The sequence below is a fragment of the Miniopterus natalensis genome, chromosome 6 (assembly GCF_054644295.1).
Source record: "Miniopterus natalensis isolate mMinNat1 chromosome 6, mMinNat1.hap1, whole genome shotgun sequence".
NCBI classification, from domain to species: domain Eukaryota; kingdom Metazoa; phylum Chordata; class Mammalia; order Chiroptera; family Miniopteridae; genus Miniopterus; species Miniopterus natalensis.
In genome coordinates this window covers 63,737,432-63,761,083 of record NC_142086.1, presented here as the reverse complement: position 1 = coordinate 63,761,083, position 23,652 = coordinate 63,737,432, and the positions used below count along the sequence as shown (strand labels likewise).

The 23,652-nt window shown below is 39.4% G+C and overlaps 1 protein-coding gene across 1 annotated transcript in view; it reads right to left on the bottom strand.

Annotated features, from left to right (window-relative positions):
- Window positions 1-23,652, bottom strand: part of SPATA16 (spermatogenesis associated 16) — a 163,823-nt gene that overhangs the window by 50,114 nt on the left and 90,057 nt on the right. Inside the window, 1 exon segment of the mRNA XM_016208242.2 lies at window positions 16,410-16,494. Coding sequence (XP_016063728.2) covers window positions 16,410-16,494 — 85 coding nt within the window.

Here is a 23,652-nt window from a genome sequence, read left to right as displayed (position 1 = left end):
TAGATTCAAAATATAGATTTTAATTCACTTTTTATCATTAGTCAAAGATTTCCCTTGATTTGAAAACAGAGGAAGAGAACAGATGAGAAATTGCAGCTTGTAAAAAGTAGCAGTGCTAAAAATGAAGGCAGATCTTAAATGATGGTTTTTAATTTGACAAAAGTTTTCAGTAATTGAGTCATTCTTTCCCAATGTATGAGTTTCTATGGTGTCCATAAATGTTGCACATGTGCAGAGAATGGGGGGAACAATCGGTCCACATGTCCTGTTGTTACGTGTACATCACTGTTAATTGTGCCTTCTCTGCTACTACACAAAAAGAAACTTTGAAATTAGGTGTTTACCACTTGGAGGTCTGAATAACTCTCTCTTGTTATCCTCACATTTATCAAGTTTTTAACCTTATAGTAACATAAACCAAGAGTGTATGCTGGCAGCTCATTTCCTCTACAAACAGGAACAATAATTGCTCCTTGTACTTTAGCTAAGCAAAAAGGGCCACTTGCTACCTCTCAAATCAACTTGCCCAGGATAACTGTATAAGAAGACACTATGGGGGAGACAGGAGGAGAGAGATACTCTATCAAGGGTAAAGGAAAAGCAATTGAAGTAGAGGGAAAAGATGACTAGCAAAATAGAAACAAAATTCAACTTCCTCTTCTAAACCCAAGAGGGTTGGTTCTTCCTGATAAATTTTTAAGAGCAGGTGCTCAAGAAAAATCTGGCAGAAGCTATAAACCTCAAACATTTTCAACATAATGGGATTATAAATTTTTCCCCCCTATCTTTTTGCTGGAGGATTTGGAAAAGTAACCTTCTAACTATGTATCCAGTAATGGTGGCTCAGTAAGTAGAAATCCTGTCACTTCTAATTAGAAAATGTGATCAAATTATTATAGATATATTTTCAAATTATTCCTTTAATATTCCCAAAATCAGGGTTAGCCATGATTGCAGTAAATGGCTTTACTTCCAGGGTTACATCTGGTGGAAACCTTGGGAATTTTCCAGCCCAGTTCACTCAATTGGATCATTGTGACTTGGAGAGGCTTAAGTGACTTTTCTTTTTCTTTTTAAAAAATCTATCTTTATTGATTTCCAGAGAGAGGGAGAGGGAGAGGGAGAGAGTGAAACATCAATGATGAGAGAGAATCACCGATTGGCTGCCTCCTGCAGGCCCCCGACTGGGGATCGAGCCCGCAACCCGGGCATGTACCCTGACCGGGAATCGAACCTTGATCTCCTCGATCCTAGGTCAATGCTCAACCATTGAGCCATGCCCAGCTGGGCTTAAGTGACTTTTCTAAGGATGAACAGCTTTTTATTTTTTGGAATTTCGAATTAGGGTCTCAAATATATTTTACTTTGCCTTTTTAAAATTATGGTTTTACCTCCTGGCTTTCACCCTCCTGTTTACAAGCAGTCATACTAATAAATATTATTTTAAATTCTAAAGTATCTAATTTACTTTAGTTTTGCAATGTATATAAATGCTATATAATTTTGGAACATATATATGTATGTGTATATATCCATATAGTGTATGTGTGAATGTGTCCACTATCCAGTCTGGTTAGGGTTAGGATTAAGGTTAATTATATACGATGCTTCCATTTGCTGAATAACTTCAGCATTTAATGCCTAAAATTTACCCTGTTAATTTTTAATCATTTATATTTTGTAGCAAAGTTTTATTTCCATGTTCTTTCAGCACAGAACAAAGGAGATCTAAGGTATTTTAAAATCACTCCTCTTTATAACCAAGGAAGCTGAGGGTGGTGAGTTCTGTTGACATACCTGATGTCACAGAATTAGAGATGGGAGCAAGACAAGAACCCAAGTCCCCCAAAGCAATGCTTTCTCTTACACTGAGCGGCTTTTCACCCTTCTAATTAGATTGTAAACTAATGGTGGCATAAGATAAGTATTACTTCTCTTCTTCTTTTTCTATGACTGTGATAATCCTGTCTTCAAAGGCAACAATTTGACTCTTACACTAACAGAGAAATGAATGAATCACATTGCATCAAACCTAAACCAGGTCAAGGTCCTTTCCACAAATTAATCCTAACACGAAACAGAATAACCATTCTCCTCCTCTACTGGTCACAAGAAGACTTGTTTTGCCCACCAGCCACTCATTAGATTTAGGATATGCTACCAATTAGCATGCCTGTCTCAAAGAGAAACGTTTACAAAAGTTAAATGAAAGGTTTCTTGATAGGGAAACTTAAATAATGTGCTTGGGTTAGTCTAGTTTAGTTAGCGGCAAAGCACATGTAATTTATAAATAGAATTTAAAGTACTGCTCTTGTTCTAAAGACCCTGAATAATTTTCTGCTTGAGCATCAGAGAGAAACCAGCTGATAGAAACCCAGAGTTACAAGTGTGGGTTTCAGCAGCCTCCAGACTCTTCAGGATGCCGGGGAGCTTTTATTCTTGATGACTTAAAATGAATCACCAAAAGGTATCACAGGAATAAATAGCTACATTACTGCAATTATTTCATAAGCACAGCTGGGTAATACTAATGAGTTTTAGGCTCTGTGTGCAGCGGTAAATGCAGCAGGGTTTGGGACGGTTCTGTCGGTGTGCACTCCAGCTCTATACTTCGTTTAGTTATTTGAAAGTAGGTGGTGTCCGCTTCCCTAACTGTATGCTGTGTTCTGATTGTATTGCTTGACTGGTGGCTTTAGATTAGTGGATGGCTTGCTGGTGTAAACAGCTGATTGATGGCAGGGCTGGGACAAGAACCCGGGGTCCTGGTCCCCAGACTTGTACTGCTTTTTCCACAAAGCATCTGTTTTCTCTCTTGGGCTACTATGCAGATGACTTTGAGTGGAAAAGTCAAGGATGCCCTTGAAAAAGTGCATATTGGAGAAGTCAAAAGAATTCAAGGATGTTTTATTTGAAGGTTGCCGGGCCTTTTTGCCATCAGAAAGCATCCTGCCCTTTTACTTTGCCTATGTAATCTTCATTTAATTCATTGATTAATCTGTAAAACTCATTTATTAATGAAATGAGTGGTCACTGTGCATTGGCTAAGTGCTGCAGATAAATTATTCTGTTTAATTGTTAAGACAATGCTAGAAAAACAAGCATTGTTATCCCATTTTATAGATGAGAAAAACTGAGTCTTTATATTAAACAATATGCCATAGTTCACATAGCTGCTTTGTGACAGAGCATTTTTGGGATTCAAATCAGTTCTATCTCAGCCAGAGCCTCGTGCTCTGAGCTGTTCATGTTGGGCGGATGCATAGATGAAATCCACAGCCCTGCCTAGCATTAAATAGGATTCCGGGAGGTACAAGATGGCGGCGTAGGGAGCAGCTGCGCCCGCCGCCTCCCGCAACCACATCAAAATTACAACTAAAACAGAACCGCCATCACTCCTGAGGTCCAGCTGCACGGAAGCCCCACAACCAGGGAACTGAAGAAGCACCGAGACCAGTAGGAGGGGCGGAGATGCGGGCGTAAAGGGCTGAATCTCCAAGACGGGGCTTCGGGCCCACCCCCGGTGCCGCAGGGTAAACCCGGGAGGGAATCTCGGAGATGGGGGTTTCCCGGAGGAGGGAGGGGTCCCAGCCCCACAGCAGGCCCCCAGCCCAGGGCTCCAGGCCGGGAAGAGACGTCCCCACAACTCCGGGCTGTGAAACCAGCGGGGACTGTGGCTGAGGGTCGCGGAGGCTGCGGGAGCCCCAGCAGCTCCTCTAAAGGGCCCGGCACGGACTCACTCGGACGCTCCCTCTGCGCCCAGCGCTGGGCAGCAGCCTGAAAGGACCCGGGACACTCGGGGGGGAACTAACCTGCCTGGAATCCAGGCACAAGGTGGAGGGGCGGCTCCTCCCAGGCAGAAGGGCTGGCGGAGGCCATGGCTCCTGTGGCGAGTCCTCCCCGCACACAGCCGGCGGGCAGGCGCCATGTTTGAATCCCAGCACCTGACTCACACCTTTGGCCCCGCCCCGTGATTCCCGGAGGCCCCGCCCCTCCCCACCTGCAGCTCATCCAGGCCATTTCCAGGGGCTTTTCTGTGCAAGTGGCCTCTCAAGCCTCATGCTTAGGACTTTCCTAAAATCTCTCCAACAAGCAGCAGCAGGCCCCATACGGCTTGATAAGTGGCCCCAGGCCTGGCACTAGCGGCAGCTGCATTGGCTCATAGCTTGGCCTCTCTTGGGCACCTCCAAGCCTAGCACAAGTAGCAACCAACTACGTTTTACTTTGTAGCTCATGCTGGGTGGCCCTGGGCAAGGCACTGGCAGAGGCTGACTTGGCACCTCACCAGAGGCCCCAGAGATAGTGCACCTGGTGGTCAGACTCGACCACACTGGATTACAACCCTACCACATCCACGAGTGACACATTCAAGGGGCGCACTTGGTGAACACCAAAGCTCCACTGAAGTAAATCCTGCTCTATAGGGGTGTCTCCAGCACAGCAGCTCTCTGGCTGTGGTTGCAGCTGGTCCTCACAGCTGATTGGTCTGGGGGTCAATTGCTCCCAGGGATGCCAACAGCAACCAAGGCTCAACTACAACAGGACAGAGCACACAGCCCACACAGGGGAGCACCTAGAAGGCCCAGCTCAGGTGACTGGGGAGGCTGAGCCACTGGGCCCTACACGACACCCGCTACACAAAGCCACTCTACAAATTCCAGGAGACATAGCAGCTCCACCTAATACATAGAAACAAACACCTGGAAGCAGCCAAAACGTGGAGGCAAAGAAATATGTCACAAAGGAAAGAACAGAAGAAATCTCTAGAAGAGGAACTAAATGAAATAGATCCAAGCAAGCTAACAGATAGAGAGTTCAGAATTTGTTTATAAGGATGTTTAAGCAGACTATTAGGGAAATTACTGAGAAGATTCACGATGTAATAAAGTACCAATTTGAAATGAAGGCTACAGGAACTGAAATGAAGAATAATTTACATGGTATCAACAGTAGAGTAGAGGCAGTGGAGAATCAAATCAGCAATTTGGAACAGGAGGAAACAAAAAACACCCAACCAGAAGAGCAAAAACAAAAAAGAATCCAGAAATATGAAGATAGTATAAGGAGCCTCTGGGACAACTTCAAGAGGCCCAACATTTGTATTATTGGGGTGCCAGAAGGGGAAGAAAGAGACCAAGGAATTGAAAACCTATTTGAAAAAAGAATGACAGAAAACTTCCCCTACCTGGGGAAAGAAATAGACTTACAAGTCCAGGATGCACAGAGGGTCCCAAACAAGAGGAACCCAAAGAGGCCCACAGCAAGACACATCATAATTAAAATGCCAAAGGTTAAAGACAAAGAGAGAATCTTAAAAGCAGCAAGAGAAAAGCAGTTACTTACCTACAAGGGAGCACCCATATGACTGTCAGCTGATTTCTTGACAGAAACCTTGCAGGCCAGAAGGGAGTAGCAAGAAATATTCAAAGTGATGAAAAACATGGAACTACAACCAAGATTTCTCTACCCAGCAAAGCTATCATTTAGAACTGTAGGTCACATAAAGAGCTTCAGAGATAAGAAAAAGCTAATGGAGTTCATCACCACCAGATCAGCACTACAGGAAATGTTGAAGGGTCTTCTTTAAGAAGAAGCCAATGAACAAAAGAATCTGATGAACTAAATGGATCCAGAGACACTGACGCATGCAACAGACAATCATATTTCAGAGGAAAGAGGGAAGGGGGGTGGAGGATGGGAAGAGATTAACCAAAGAAGTTATATGCATAACCCATGTTAATAATGGGGTGAAGGCCTGAGAAGGGGGTGGGAGCGAAGTGGAGGGGATCAATTGGGGGGAAAAATGGGGTACCTGTAATACTCTCAACAATAAAGATAAATTTAAAAAGTAAAAAAACAAACTTAGGATTCTGAATATAGGACTCCTCTATAAATCTTTACAAGGCAGAAATGGAATCCTTAGCAGAAAAAAGTTCTGAAGGAGCCTTCCAATGAGGGAAACGTTCATCCTGGAAGCTAGTAGCTGTGTGGCCCTGGCAGTGCACAGACCGAGGAGCTATGTTGGTCTGTCTGGAATCCAGTAAAAGGGACTAGTACTGAGCCATGTAGAAAAGTGTTTTTATAGCGCTAGCGTCTAGTGCTCAAAGTTTGTCTTAGGTGTATTCCTACTTCCCCATAATTTCTCTTCTTCCTCAAGTTTTTCAGCTTTGTTTGGCAACCAGATACCTCTTTTTCTTTTTTATTTCTCTCATTTGCCTGCAATTAATCTCTTCCAAGCCGTGGCTCCTCCCAGAGGACTTTATATTTTAGAAGGCAACAGATTGCAGGAGGATGACAATTAGGGGGCAGGTGTCCTCCTATGTGACTTCCCATCATCAAGATGTCTCAGAATAGTGATAAACACATCAGTGAGAAATGAAATGAAGTGCTATCTTCAAGAGACCTGCCACTATTCTTCCAAGTTATCTGCGTCCAGTCGTCAGTCTTATTCCTGTTTTGTGCTTTATATAGGTATGTTAAAGTAGGCCAATCCCCATCTGATGAAGAATAGATAAAATGAGGACTTGCCATGCTTATCATCATCTTTGCCATCCCTTCAGAACTGGGCTGGAAATATTCCCCCCAAGGTTTTCTTGATGTTATTGACCCTCATAGGCTGTGGACTCCTGGTTTAGATGGCTCTGTATAAAATAGCACCTGTGCTTTCTTGGATAAAAATAGGTTAGCTCAATAGTTACTTTAAGATTTTGAGGAAAAGTAAACCATGCCGTATGTTAAAGGTTGATAGTTAAAATGCCAAAGTCTCATTATTTGGAAGAGGAGAGGTTATGAAAAATAAAATGATTCAACTGGGAACTACAGTACAGGTAGAGCAGGCAGTCTTCAATAATTAGTGAGGAAAATACAATCAAATGAGTTCAAGAGCAGAGGAACATTTATTTTTTATTGGTGTACAGTTTTGTCAAAAGGATGTCTGAATATAAATAAAAGCTTTAAAAGCTTTGAGCTTTGCAGACTATCTTGTACCTGGGTGAACACAGCTTAAAAAATTTCATAATTTCATGGGATAGTTATTCCATATCTCCAATTGCTAAAAAAAAGTGGCCTCAATTTCTCTGCAAGCTTGTAAATCAATAACCCATAAAAATCTAAAGAAAATATAAAAGGTAACCATAGAACCCTCTAAATTTGATTTTAATCATAACAATTTTTGATTTTCATATGCAAACAAGACAAAGAAGTCAACATGTTAACAAATTTAAACTAAAAGGCAAATCCTCTGTGTAAACAAAATAACCTCATGGCAACCTAGCAGAATAGCCTCAGGACTCTTAGGAATCAAACAACTATACTTAAATTTGTCCAAGTAAAAAAAAAGGCCCAAGTTGCCTTAAACCTCTGAAGCCCATATCATTCTCAAATGAGAGAAAATGAAAAGAAATTTGGAGGTTACTTTTATTCTACCTTAACAACCATCAAAACACAAAAAGCTTTTGAGGAAGGGGCTGGGAGGAAAAGTTGACTGTTTAAATGGTGTGGGCTCCTCCATCACCTACTGATATGACTGCAAAACCAAACCAGCACCATTTAAAACATAAGTAAATATTTCTCAGGAGTGGTCAAGGATTAATTTCCTTGCTTGATACGATGTCACCATTTTCTACGGAGCTTGAACTATCAATTTGCAGATAGAAGGATATTGAACAAGTGAAGTACGCTGCCCCCTGCAGGGTGCATTCTAAGGTGCTGTACCCAAATTCATACACTACCTGGATACCTACCTGTGTTAGCAGGAGACAAAGCCCTTATTTCTGTGACAGTTGGGGCTTCAAAGGCAGACACCCTCTGAAAAGGTGCTACTCTAAGATTCACATAGAGGTGAAGTAATTAAATCTTGGACTCATTTTTGAAAGAAGGCTTTGGCCCCTGGCAGGTACATGTGTGGTTGAGGAGGGACAGTGTGAGGAGACAGGATGGATGGGTCAGGTAAAAAGCAACCTCACCTACTTGATAGTCTGGGAAAATTAATGCCACTGAATACTATATATAATAGTAGTGAAATGTACGCATGAGTTTACTTTGTGTAAGGGTTCAAGTGCCTTCCTCCACGCCTCCCTTCCTCTCTCTCCCTCCTTCCTTTCCTTCCTTTCTTTCTGTCTTCCTAATGCCCGGGACACTCACAGAACATCAATAGAAGAACTACACAAAACTATACAAACAGGAAATAATGTCATGGTCACTGTCTCCTTCGCGGGGACACTCCACCTTGGATCAAATACATGCCTCTATTACATCTTTCACTTAAAAGTGAACCTCCACTACTGGCATCCTGCCTCAAATAGCATCAAAGCAAAATGAAACATAGGCAGCATTTAACAACGCTGGTAACCATGGGAACATATCATTAAAGAATATATAAACAGGAATGAGTAATTAGATGACAAATTCATTTCTACATTTATCTTTTTCCAAGCCCCAGGAAAAGCATCTCTTTTTTACTTCTCAATTTGGGCACTTCCTCTTCAGTCTGTCTTATAACTGAAAATATGAGAATTTATAAAGTGACAATTTTAATATTTCTTAGCTTAATGAACATATCTCTTTGTAGGCAAGTGACTAAAAAAATCTTGCAATGCCCGTTGTTGTCTAGATGCAGCAGTGAATGAAGGAAAGACTCCTGAAGCAGCCAGGGAGTTTGCTTTGGGGATGGGAGGTGTGCAGGAAAACCTGACTTACAGCATGGGAAGGCAGGGAGAACAGTTGTTAACTTTTAAAAATAGGAAGCACAGGTTGCCTGGGAAGACTGAGGGGATAATCTGCGGCTTCCGCACTATCTCACTTGCATTGTCAGGTAGGCAGCATCGCCTGTGCAGGTCATCTGACCTATCTTTGCACCTAAGGAAGCCCTAGATAAACTCTATGGTATGCTAAGTTGGTTTTTAGCTTTAAAAGAAATTGTAAATGGCCTCAGAGACCACCTAGCCCAGGACTGTGCATTGGAGTCAGCTATCTGGGGAGAAGTGGACAAATACAGTTCTCAGGACCTCAGTCAACTCTGGGAATCTAATATTTTAAATATTTTCCCAAGTGACTATAATACAGCTGGTCAGTAGAGAGTAGCTGAGAACCACTGACTGAGGCTAACTTCCTCAACATACCGAAGCAGAAACTAAAGCCTAGAGCAGTTGTAGATTGAGTTTCTGGACTCAATTTCCCCTCCGTATAGCAACATCATATCCATAACTTTGTAAGTAGATGAATTTTACCCCTTGCCCTTGGGCTTGGCCGTGTGGCTTGCTTTGGCCAGTGGGTTGCTAGAAAGCATAGTGTGAGCAGAGGCTGGAAATGTGCTTATATGGTTTTGCTTTCTCTCTTAGACTCCTGCGTTTTGCCATAAGAAGAAAAGACATTAGGTAGCCATTGGTCAAAAGAGGATGACACTTGGGCCTCTTAGCATCTTGGAGCTAAGCCCTGCCAAGCCCAGGCAAGACCACCCTAGATAAGTCAAGTGCAAGGTAACCAATTTACTTACTATATAAGTCATTGAGTTTTAGAGAGATTTGCTACACAACATTGTTGTAGCAATAGCTGAGTAATACAAAAGTGAAGGAACATCCACAATTGAATTCTAGCGTAGGATTTAGAAGTTAACAACTTGTGGATTTCAGGCCTGACCTCTTTCTACTGCTCATATTTCTTTCGCTTCCTTTCTTTCACAGAGTTAAGCACAGACAATCTTTTGCCCCAGAAGGCCCTTCTGCTCAGCATGCATTCCTCATATTCTTAAACATTCTGTCACTGTTTCTGATTAGAGCTCGTGTGCATTCTGTCAACATCGGTCATCAGAGTTTACCTTTTCTTTCATCTTGTTCCTTCAGGATTCTGTTTTCATGTTTCCAAAGACAATAAGAAGTCTCAAATGAACTAATTCCCACAATTCTGTTCAGGGTTCACCAATGAATGAGTTAAAAACTTCCAGATAAAATTCTTTTGCATATCACCTGGGGTTGACTAGAGACTCAGTGCCAAATGGTGGGAATGTAAGCGTGGTGCGTGGCAATAGATAGGGAAAAGGTTTTTGGATGAGTGTTTTGGTGTTTCTCAAATCATACCTCATCTAAATGCTACAGGTAGGGCAAAAGTAGGTTACAGTTGTTCCTATAAATAATACAATAATTAATAAACAATAATACAAAAATAAACTCTGCATTTTGCGTACTCACAACTGTAAACCTACTCTTGCCCCACCCTGTATAATGCCTGGTTGCTTTCAGACACTCCTTGTCCAAATATGTTATAGACTCTCTGCCTGACAAACCCAAATAAATAAATAAATAAGTAGACTTTAAGTACAACCATTAAGAGAAATGGCTCATATGGTGTTTCTAGTTTGTTCTTTTTGGTGGAAATGTTTTTCATGTGGAAGCGAATTTTTAGAGAGAACACAGTTTCTTCTCCAGAATATGTGGGTGTCTGGTTAGGGCTAATAAAACCTTTTCTGTTTCCCTGACCTTACTTTGCCTGTAATTTCATGTTGAAGATTTTAGTTTTATTCTGAGGTTGAGATAGCATAACATAAATTTTTACCACATAAATGACTAATATTGAAATGATTTTGCTGTATGAAGAAGAAAAACAAAGAAATGAAATAAAAAAGTTAGAATTAATTATTAGTATAAGGGATCAACTTATGTTCAGTGCTAAGTTATATGGCATCATTCTCTGGTTAGTGCAGAGAAGTCCATCACCTTGCTGCCGACTTGATTGACACAGTTGAAAGAAGCTACTAGCTAAGACCTTAGGATCTGTATGGAGATACCAATGAGTACAGGAACCAATGAGACAAAAGACTCCTGGAAATCTTCAGCATTCTCCAAATATTCCTACGAATCCCACACTCAGCTGAACCACAAAAGTTCTCCACGATTGTGAGCTTACACAAGAGAAATGCTTGTTGAATTCATATAAGCACTGAATTTTAAAATTACAAATGAAACAACTATTCTGAAATATTCTCAACGTTATTGGCTTGAGCTTCATGCCAAACCAATATTTAATTTGTTCGATATATTCATTTAACAAATATGTATTGAGCTGCTTTTTGCTAAAAGAAACTGGAGAGAAACACGAAAAGAAAAAGAGATTAAGAAGAAGTGGTGTCTAATTTAAGCACCAGTTCTTTTTATTGGTAAATATTTTGTGTTTGAATATTTGTTCCTTGAAGACAGGGTGATGCCTATTTTGTTCACTGATGCATTTCTAACACACAGCACGGTGCCTAACGTGCCACCACTAGGAGGCGCTCAGTAAATACTTGCTGGATGAGTATGAGAACAGATGCAACCTGAGAGCGAAGGAAAAAGGTATCTACTCACTTGTGAGGCATTTGGAGACACTGGACTGGGAAGATTTCAAGCTTGAATGACTACAGTGCCGTTTCACTATATGGCACTATCATTCTGGGTTCTAGTTTTTGCTTTGAGTGCCGAAAGCAGTAAATGTCTCTTGTTAGGCCCAAAACCAAAGAAAAAAGGGCTGTTGCAAAGAGAATCAATACTGCAAGAGTCTTAGCCTCTGGCTGTGAACCCCCAAAAGTCAAGGAAGGGATTTAGGGGCCTAGAGATGGCACCATCTTCTTCAAGGGTGTAGCTGGGGGAAATGTTGTTTCTCTGTGCAGCCAGCTCCTGGTCTTGTACTTTGAGAATAATTACACCAAAGAAATAGGCCTTTATGGTGAGCCCTTTCTGGAAACTATTTATGCCATCAATGCCTTTAAGACGGTGAATATCTCAATACCAAATACAACCTGAATTGGACGGGAAGCCTTGGTATTTTCTGCACGTATGGACAACCTGTGAAGGTGGCACTGCCTCAGCCTTTGCTACATCACTGAGGAAAGATGCTCCACATGCCAGGCTTTCTACACGGGCCTGTGTTGGTGTTGACAACACTTCCAACAATCCCCAAAGAAGTCTTTTATTGCCGTGAAAGTCTTCAGCTTCCTCAGAGCCAAGAACTCAAATCAGTGCCTCTTCAGTAGATCTTTGTCAAGATGCAAGAACACACCCCAGGAGGTTCTTGCCTATTAAAGAAGTTTGTTGGCAATCCAGAGAAGAAATTTAGAAGTGATTTGGTTTGGTAATTCTTTAAAAATTTTTAAAGGAAAAGAAAACCCATTTTAGGACAAATTGACAGTGAGTTCATCCCAAGACTAGCTTTTATTTTTTTAGTGGCTGATAGCTTAGTCAAATAAATGAGACAAATCTTTTGATTTAAATACTGAATTAACTATTAGAGATGCTGCTGAAAAAATGATGAGCTTTTTTTTGGTCAAGCTGCTACTTCAAATCAGATGGCCAGAGTCAAATAACAATATGAACTTTCTAATACTAGGTCTGAGACTGACAAAATCTTGACAGTTTCTAGGCACAAAAATCTATAGATGCTTGGCAAATGTTTATCTCTTAGAAAGGTCCCTTTTTGTTTAGATGACTTTAACGTTGAAACACATTGCCGACATAGACAGCTTCAATGATATAGACTTAACAAAAATAATCTCATTGACTTGAGGACAAAGGAAATGATAAAAAATGAATTTTGGTGTTTTTTGATGCCTGCCTACCCAAAGGAGATATTGCGAGCTATAGGAGCTCTGCTATTCAAGACTTTGTGAATCAAGGTTTTAGCTCTATTGCCATTGAAATGAAACGCTGACATTGATGAGATGTCAAATATAATATTTCAATTTTTTATTCCAGAAAACTTGCACAACCTTCTCACAAGAATGAGAAAGCCGGAATAATCTGTAAACGTTGCTTTGGTGTTCTATGCGTAGGAGATCAATTTTCAGCAATGAGATAAAGGGTAAGCACATTTTTCTCTGTATATGTTTATGAGTATTGTTTCTAGGTGGGTGCCTGCAAATTGAATCAGATTCTCAGAGAGGTCTGTGATTCAAAAAACAATCAAAAAAAAAAAAAGAAGAAGAAGAAATTTAACAGAACAATTAAGGCAGGGAGTGAGCTTCTCAGGCAGCTTGCCTGTTTAGTGGGGTTCCCCTGCACTCGTTTCATGGGAATTCTGCAACAAAATTAGCTGCTTTCGCCTTTTCTCACTGCTCTTTGCTGGGTGGTGCCCACCAGAGTTGGCTCTGTTACTCACACTGCAGGAGATGAAGCCACGCGCAAGATAACCCACGTGGCTGAGAGCATGGCTGAAAGTGAAGGAAGGAAAAGAGGAAGGGGAAACAGGAGTGGAAGGACAGGAAATCTTGTTTGTTTTCTGATGCTATTAAATCCAGCCCTGGATCTAAGGGGCTGGGGCCTAGGTGGTGGATTAGAGTTTACTATAAAGTTCTTCTTGGAATAATATTATGACTTTAGGAGCAATGTATGAATAGATAAGAGTCACTGCTTTAAAATAGCTAATTCTTAGCCTGACTAGGGTTTTTTGTTTTGCTAGTTAGTTCGGAATTGTGATGGAGGTCTTGAGGTGTTTGAGAAGAGGAGGGTGGCTGGTAGAAGAAGGGAATCAGGTTGCAGAGGCATGCATGCAAGTACGGCCTCCTGACAAGTTATTCCCAACCCTCTCTAGTTCTGGCGAGGTGACATTATTATGGAATAACATGTGCAAACACTTTTATTCAAAGTGATACATCCCAGTGTGAGCTGTCATATAACACAGAGCTTTCTGCCCTTTTTCTTTTGCTGGGTTGATGATATGAAAAACATTCTTAATACAATTTAAAGGTGTTCTTGAGCTTACTAAAGCAAGGGTCTGTTCTTTTGCATATAAAGTTTGTAATCAATGGTCTATGAGAGTGGGTGTAGACTGGTTCTCAACTTTTTACATTCTGAAATTTCCCATTTCTTATTTAAAACCTTTAAAAAGAATAACTGACCACAATGGGAGGGATTTTATGTCGTTGAAAGGAAGCTGTATAGTGTCTTCTCCACTTACACAGGTCGTGAAAATAGCCCTGTATGTACTCAGCTTTAATTAATGTCTGTGAACGTACGTGCAAATACAATTCCTAGTCTGTGATGTTTGGGGCATTCTTAAATTCAACAGTGTCATTGTGATGGTGTTTGGGTAGTGGGGCACCCCTGTCTGTAAAGTTGGCATGGACTGGGCACTCCTTGGTGACGTCCTAAACCCCCTTTTGACCTAGAACAGAATAAGGTTTTTATATATATCTGAATTAGGATCAAGGAGAAGCTGACTAGCAGAAGGAAGAACATAACTGGTGAGACAATGGTGTGGTGTGGTGATACTGGGGCTAGTTAGAGGAGTTTAGTTTATGGAATTTATCTGCAGAATGAAATTTCTAATTATGTTACTTTTTCTCTTAAAATTCGTGATATCACTTTTGTATGTGCCTAAAAATGTGAGATTTTACTGCTAATATGGGCTTTAAAAACAGCCATCCTTGAACACTTTATGCTAGTCATCTCTTATTTTATAGCTGAAGCTCCTCTAGAGGCCAGCTTGCCTCAGGTTAGGTAACTGGTGTTAGAACTTGGACTGAATCAGACGTGACTTCCATGCAAGGGCTCCTTTTCACTATATATACCAAGTTGCTTCAAATTAAAGGAGAAAAAAAGCATACAAAGAGAAATATGTTTTCCTTATCTCTTCTTGCTATAGAATGGCAAAAGAATAGTATTTGTTTTATTCTATTTTAATATAGCAAACATGGGTGTGTTGCTAAGTGGAGATTATTTTCTTACTTGGGGTAAATTGTGATATTAGTGCTCTTTGAAAGAAAAAGGAATCTAAAACATTATTAACCAATTTCAGGCTCTTCACCTATCTTAGGTTGAACCAACACCAGACCTTCCCTCCATCTAATTTCATGTAGAAAACACAATAGATACTCACTATATGTTTGTTTAACGAATGAATGAACTATACCAAACTTCATTTGGGACCTAACGTGTGCTAGGCCTGCTAACTATTTTCTCATCCTCAGAATTCAATGCCTTTCCCACCTCTCTCTAGAAGCCTCTGAAATCCTTTAATAAAATGTCCTATTCCTTTACTATATCTATAGCCCATATTATTTGCTTATTTTTTCAAACCTAGTAATTCTTTACAACTATTAACTTACATGTCTATAAGCAACTACTACTCTTTCACATGTTTTCCTTAGAAAAGTCTAACACTTATCAGCAAATTAATAATTTTTTGAGGTTAAAATTTTACCTACCTAAAGGTTAACAGGTCTCAATTATAAGTAAGACTAATTTAAATTCTTATTTTTTATAGTAGGTAAATTGAACTCCAAACATTTAGATGAAACAATATAAGTTACTGAGAATTTTACATGGTAAACCTAATACTTTACTGTCTAATGAAGATAACATGTGATAGAAATACAGAAAACTAGGGGCCAAGACACAACAGTGAGAATGTGAGGAAAATCAGGAAGCATTAGAAGATTGCTGATGATTGTTTCTCACTTTCATATTACTGTTTTAGCAGGTCTTATTCTAGTTAGTTCTACAGGTTCATATTTGATTAAATTAAACCATCTTGAAACACAAGGGAAAAACTGCCACACACAGTCTAGAGAGCAGGAGATTCGAGGAAGGAGGTGGCTGTTGTAGTTGATTTTCAAATATTTGAAAAAATTTTTATTTGGAAACAAGTTTCCATTGGGTCAGTGTGGCCCCACCAGGAACCACTTGATGTAAGTTTTAAGGGAGTAGAAATCCACTTTAAATGAAGAGAGCAGTGTATATAGTTAGCAAATTAGATGTTGTTTCTTAAAGCTAAGTGAGATCTTCGTTTTGGATATACTTCAGCAGAAAGTCATTGACAATTCGTGGGGCGAGAATAAGGCAAAAATATATTTGTGTGTTGTGAAGGAGATTGACCTAGTACATTCTTAATGCTCCTATAAGTCTAAGAAATTATGACTGTTCTTGACATCTAACTGACCTTTCGTACGACTTCTTGCTGCCATTTTGAATAGTAAGAAAGAAGATCTGCAGTGTGTTTGGTTAAGTGTTCCAAATCCTAAATGTTACCCAACAAATACAACTGATCTTTGCATTTCCCTTCATTGTGTAATTGGTATTACTTCTAGCATCTGCTTTTACAGGTCATAGATCAAAGAGAATCTATGAAAATACAAAGTTCATATTTTAAAGGATCATGTCATTATAGCAGCATGCCTGGGAAAACAGTTCTGGGGGTGTCTAAAATTTATCTTGGGTTGTAAACTGAAGTATGGGCAAAGGGTTAATGACCTTGAATTTTACCCTTAAAATTAGTCACAGAAAATCTACTTCATTATAAATACATTAAATACATTCCTACTGAGTAGTGTCTTTCTGATTCATAGGCCCACAGCTACCTTTTTCAGCAGTCTTGTAAACACAAATCCTTCATTTTGGTCCTAAAAGGAAGATGGGCCCCCCCCCCCCAGTTGGGACATCGATTCTTACCTGCCAATACAGTTTGATGAGCTTGCTTATACACTGTTCACTTCCTCCAAAGAGCCAGAACATGTAGTCAGCAATCATGGCACTCCTAAAAACAAGAACAGGTTGAAAAAAAAAGAAACAAATTTATAAGACAAAAGGAAAACCATAAAAGGAAGGATATATAAATACTGAGGGAGATGATTTGGAAATGTATAAATTTGGACTAATATTAAACAAAACATAAGGCACAATTTTCAATGTAGAAAGTAGGGTTTTTTGTTTGTTTGTTTGTTTTTTGATAGTTTAACACTATAAGAGAAGCAACTAGCCATTTATCTTCTAGATGTTATATTTTGTTTGTACAGTATAAGAATAGTATTTACAGATGATGAGAGAATGCTTTTGGTTTCCTCTTATTAAGCTTCAAAGCATTTACATTTTATGGACTCTAAAATGCCTTTAAACCTTGCATAGCATTGTAGCTAACTATTATATATTGGTATTTAAGTACATCTCAGGCTTTACCTGAGTTAAAGATCATTCACCTCTGATTACATTAGCCTCCTTAAAATTGAAAAGAAAAAATTTCCAATTCTACAAACACTCCTTTCCCCGCAAACTTGTGTTTAATTGAATTGGTTTTAGTATCTAGCATGTACAACCACTGCATTAGTCTTATTAAGCTGAGGGGATATTAAAAACTATTGTGCAATGGATATTAATTCATTGCTTAGCACCCTTTGGAAAAACAGTTTACTTTTATGACTGTTTCTCTGCTAGGCCTCTCTATTTCTTTTCTCCAGAGTCTCCAAATCCAATTAAATGTGACTAGAAGTAATTCCAAATTGTCCCGTTAGCCAATTAAACATATAATAATCCTGTATACCTAATCACTAGAACCAAAGTTTATTTATTTAAGTAGAGCTATCACTGTGTACCCCTGAATGTTCTTCTTATCTTTGCCTGCAGATACGTGTTGTTTCTTGACATAATTGTAAATTGAATTAGAAATTTTCTTCCCTAAATGTAGGTTGTCTAAGGCACAGCAGCTATAAACTTACTATGTTACTCTGGTGAAAGAATTAAAATGTTTAGATTCTTGCTCAGAACAGAGAAAAATTAGGACTTAAAAAAAATTAACAATGGAAAAAAATACCACCATTTGGTGGATTATTCAACTCAATATTTTTCTTTTCACACATGTGCTATTGGAAAGAAGCTGTCCATTGACATTTCAAAATAAATGACAATAATTTAAGGATAATTAATCTTTTAAGACTCCTTTTATATTTTCAGAGCTCTAGTTTAATAAGATAAAGGGAGCTAGGAGGTTTTGATGTTGTGTGAATATGTATGGGGTAGCGAACAAACTATAAAAATCATAGATGAGAGAGTGGCAACAGTGAATTTCAAACATTTGCATTGTGATAGAAACACAAGAAAAAGTTTCTTCCCATGGCTGCCTAAAAAGGAAGCTTAGTTGACATATAGATACCTGTCACCTAATAGAAATCCATTTAATAAATTCTGAATTGAGGAAATCAATGAAAAATCTTAGTGAAAATATCAATGAAATAAAATCAATCAATGAAAACTCTCACTCTCAAGGGCAGCACACACTGTACTGTACTGATAGAAACTGGTTTCTCTTAGGTGATGGCTGACTGCATTCTGATTCCTCCTTCCCTTCAATACTAAATATAGCTCAACAAACATTGTTTAACAGGACACCAGCCAATAGACAAATGGGGAGACACACTTTTCCTGTAAAGAATCAGATAGTAAATATTTGTGGGCCATGTGTCTTCTACCTACTCAGCTTTGCCTTGCGGCAGCAGCTATAAACAATATGTAAACAAATGAGTGGGGCTGTGTTCCAATAAGACTTTATTTCCAAAAACATATGCAGGGCCAGATTTGGCATTGTTTGTCCAACTCTAAAGTAAACAAATTACTAAGTTGAGCACCAGGTGGCAAGCATTGGTATAACTGTGGGTCAATAGTCAGAAACCAACATCTACACCTTCTGGCCACAGGCCCCCTTAAATATTTCAGTCTTCTGTTTTTTCTTCTGGGACAGTGTACAGATTGTACTAAAATTGCTGTGCAGAGTTCGTGAGAGAAACTTTCCAATTTTGAAACATTCAAAAGATGTAAAAGATATCCTGTCTCATAGACCCAGTGGCTTGAGTTAAGTAAAAGCTAAATTGATAGTTTCTATAATGTGAGTGATTGTCATCTTTGTATTGGAACAATTGTGAGAGAAAAGGAGATAGATCACCACAGTGGGTTTCTAGAAAATGCCTACATTTTCAATGCTTTTGGTGCATTGGTTTTGAGTTTACTGAAGTAAATTTGGAATTTTTAGTATTTTTATTATTCTTTCCTGAAAGTTGCTTGTTATGTAATGATGTGTTGTTAAATTGCTACATTTTTAAGTATGATTTTATTATACCCAGGGGCTCAAGTCTTTTTCCAAAGGAATACATCTCCAAATTTATATTGAGACTGGGTAAAAAAGGTGAAGGAATTAAGAAGTACAAATTGGTAGTTACAAAACAGTCATGGGGATGTAAAGTACAGCATAAGAAATATAGTCAATAATATTGTAATAACTATGTGCGGTGCTAGGTGGGCCTTGGAATATGAGGGGAGCACTTTGTAAAGTGTATGATTGTCTAACCACTATGCTGTACACCTGAAACCAGTAGAAAATAATATTGAATGTAAGCTGTAATTGAAAAATAAAATTAAATACAAAAGAAACAACTGAGGAATTAAGATTCATTGAAATTTGCTACCTGCCCTCAGTGAAACACAATGATTATAGTAGTAAAAAGATATGGAGGTTCCTAAAAAAGTTAAGACTAGAGTTACCATATGCACCCCTATGTTCATTGCAGCATTATTCATGGTGGCCAAGGCATGGAAACAGCCTAAGTGTCCTTCAGTAGTTTTGGATAAAGAAGATGTGGTACATATATACAATAGAATACTACTCAGCCATAAGAAAGGGTGAAATACTGACATTTGTGAAGGACCTTGAGAATATGCTAAGCAAAATAAGTCAGGCAGAAAAAGGTGAAAGCCATATGACTTCACTTATATGTGGGGTATAAAACTGAAAGAAACAAATGAACAAATAAGGAAAACAAACACACAAAAACCCACAGACACAGACACTGGTATGGTGGTTACCAGAGGGAAGGGGGTTGGGAGGATAGTAAAGGGTAAAAGCAATAAAATATATGGTGACGGAAGATGATTTGACTTTGGGTTGTGGGCACACAATGCCATGTGATGATCATGTATCATAGAAATGTACACTTGAAACCTATTAATCTCATGAACTAATGTCACCCCAATAAATTTAATAAAAAGAAAAAAGGTACTAGTATTAAATAACAATATGGTTTCATAAAGCTACATGTTGGCAGAGATGTTTTTCTTAAGTATCACGTATTTCTTTTAATACCTGACGCAGAGCTGGGTCCACATTAGGAACACAATTTAGGTTGTAGTTGCTCCAATCCCATTTTCTTCCCAAAGGAAATGGGAGTTATACCTTTATAACCTGCCTTCCTTTGTCTGGTTCCCTACCATAGCTTTGCCTACAGCATAGCCTTTATGAATCAGTATAAAAATCAGTGGAAGAACATGAAAAGAGCACGAAAATAACATTATACCATGCAATATTTATGAGGAAAGAGACAGTTTTTGTGTTTTTTTTTAAAAAATTATGCTGAATTTATAATCAACTCAGAGCATCTACAAGGAGTCAAGTACCTGTGGGATCTTGGTTCTGGCTGACACCTCATGAGTCAATGTAAACAGCCACCTGTCATTCTCCCTACTTTCCTTCAGGTATCTCTGTTTACTTTAGGCCAACATCCCGGATGCTCCACAATGTAATTCAGTGCTGCTTCTAAGTGTCTTCGTTTCATTGTCATTATTCTATTCAACTTACTTTCGTTAATCTGCTGAGTGTTGTAGCTGCACTGGAACTGCGTGATCATATTAGGAAAACCTTTTAAACTGACAGCTGATGTTTTAATATCTGTCAGTTTTGAGCCTTTAATAAATGCTAAGCACCATGTTAAGCTCTTTGCATAGCAGAGTGTGAACCCAACCCACCCACACTTCTGCACCAGACCTCATCCTATCCTGCCTACCCATGGAAACTGCTCCAGCAATATTCTCTCTCTCTCTCTCTCTCTCTCTCTTGTTTCTATTTTTTTTTTTCAAATTTTCCTTTTTTTCTGGAGCTTTCCTCCCAGCACATAAACACTGTTCTTTTGATCATCTTAAAGCAGCATCCCGAGACCTCTCCTGATCCACTTCCCTTTTAGTTACCGTCATAATTCTTTCCTTCTCTACAAACAAACAAATAAACAAAAATCCTGCTTGAGAAAGCGCACTCCCATCTCTAATGTCTCTCTCCTGAACTCGCTCCAGCGAGGCTTTCGTTTCCACCCCTTTCCTGAAACTGCCCTGGTGAATGCTGTTGAGAGTCCCCATGCTGCTCAATGCGTTCGATTCTGTCTTCATTTTACAGGCGCTCTCAGGTGCAAGTGATGCAATTGCTTGTTCCTGCCTCAGGTATACGAGTTCTCACTCGGCTTCCACAGCTCTGTTCTTTCTGGTTTCCCTCCTCTCTCACTGGTTGCTCTTTTCAGGCTCCTGTGCTGGTGTTTCATCTCCCCGGATTCCTAACTTTTGAAGCTTCTGGGGCACAATGCTCGGACCCCTTTGCTTTCTTTCTGAACTCAATCCCTTAGTGATGTCACCAGTTTCATGGTTTTAAGTATCATCAGTGGGTTGACAACTCTTACATTTATACTGAGTTTAAACCTTTTCTTGAATCTCTAGACTCTTATAGAAGCTGCTTTCTCGACATCTCTACTTAGGTATGTGACAATCAAAAACAGAGCCCAGCCTTGAAAATTCCATGAGCAGATAAAACCAGTTTAGTCATACTAACAAAGCTTAACTTAACTTATTTTGCAAGACTAACTCGACAGTGCGTCATTTCTTGCCTTCGGAAATCATAAGCAAACTTCAATTGTTTTTCAAGGTTGATATGAGGTGACCACTGACCAATTCCTTATCATTTGAAAAATTCTAATATTATAACCAAAAACTGGGGAGAATAAATAGTCACTGCTTTCTCACTCTATCAGCTGCTTTATAGCAATAGACCCCTGAGTCTCATTCCATGTCTTGGTTTGAGTGCTCCCAGCTTGCAGACTATCTTTTTGGTGTGTGCACAATAAATTTTTACTTATTACTACTACTTCAGTGACTCATTGAATTTAATTTGGCTATTTCTGAACCTTTCCCAGATAACGAATAGGTTCAAACTTAACATTTCCATACTGGAGATGCTCACCCTCCTTACTTCCCCTCCCTAGTCCCTAGTTGTCTTCTCCATCTATCCAAGTTTCTCAGGCAAAACCCTTGGAGTCATCATTGACTCCTTTCTTTCTCTCACATTTTCTATCTAATTTAAGATGAAATTCTGGTCAGGTTATGTTTAACCTATATCGGAATCCTGCCACCTATCACCACCTCCAGCATTACCATCTGGTCCATCACATCTCACTTGGATTATTGCAACAATCTTCAAAGTGGATTCCCTGCTTCCCCATCTTTCTGTTCTCAACGCAGCAGACAGAACGATCTCATTAAAATGAGTGCACTGGAGCAGGTCACTGCTATGCTTAAACCTGCAAAGGCTATTTATCTCACCCAGAGTAGAAACTAGTCTTTAAAATGGTATTTGATATATTACAAAGCCATTATAATCAAAACAGCCTGGTACTGGCACAAGAACAGGCATGCAGATCAATGGAACAGAACAGAGACCCCAGAAATCAACCCATGCCTTTATGGTCAATTGATATTTGGCAAAGGAGCAAGAGCATTCAATGGAGTAAAGGCAAGTCTCTTCAATAAATGGTGTTGGGAAATAGGACAAAAAAATGAAACTAGACCACTAGACCACTAACTTACACTGAGTTTATACACAGAAGAAACTCAAAATGGATAAAAGGCTTAAATGTAAGTCTCAAAACCATAGAAATTCTGGAAGAAAACATAGGCAGTAAAATTTCAGACATCTTGTATAGCAGTATTTTTGTCAATACATCTCCTAGGGCAAGAGAAACAAAATGAACAAATGGACTACGTCAAACTAAAAAGCTTCTGCACAGCAAAAGAAACCATCAACAAAATAAAAAGGGAGCCCACTGTCCTGGAGAACATATTTGCCAATGGCACATCTGATAAAGGGTTAATATCCAAAATATATCAGGAACTCATACAACTTAACAAAAGGAAGACAAACAATCCAATTAAAAAACCAGCAAAGGACCTAAATAGACACTTCTCCAAAGAGGACATAACAGATGTTCAAGAGACATATGAAAAAATGCTCAACATCACTAATCATCAGAGAGATGCAAATTAAAACCACAATAAGGTATCACCTCATATCTGCCAGAATGGCTGCCATCAACAAATCAACAAACAAGTGCTGGCGAGGGTGTGGAGAAAGGGGAGCCCTAGTGCACTGCTGGTGGGAATGCAGACTGGTGCAGCCACTGTGGAAAACAGCATGGAGGTTCCTCAAAAGATTAAAAATGGAGCTGCCTTATGACCCAGTATTTCCACTTCTGGGAATTATTGAAATAACCCAAAACACTAATTTGAAAGAATATATGCACCCCTATGTTCAGTTATTTACAATAGCCAAGAGCCGGAAACAGCCCAAGTGCCCATCAGTAGATGAGTGGATAAAAAGCTGTGGGACATTTACACCATGGAATACTACGCAGCTGTAAAGAAGAAGGATCTCGTACCCTTTGCGGCAGCACGGATGGGCCTGGAGAGAATCATGATAAAAGAAATAAGCTAGGCAGAGAAAGACAAACATCACATCATCTCACTTATACGTGGAATCTAGTGAACAAACTGAACTGATGAACAAAATAGGTCCAGAGGCATGGATGCATGGATCAGACTGACAGATCTCGGAGGGGAGGGGTGTCAGGGGGACTCGAAGAGATTAACTTAAGGACATAAAATGTGTTCCCCAAAAATGTATGCACACTTAAAACCTGATAGCTCAATTGAGGTTTCTTTCTTTTCAGATTTAACCCATTGGAATTAATAATTATTCAAAGTGTGTATACATTTTTTTGGGACACCCTGGATAGGCATATATGCATAGCCCATGGACACAGACAACAATGTGGCAAAGGCC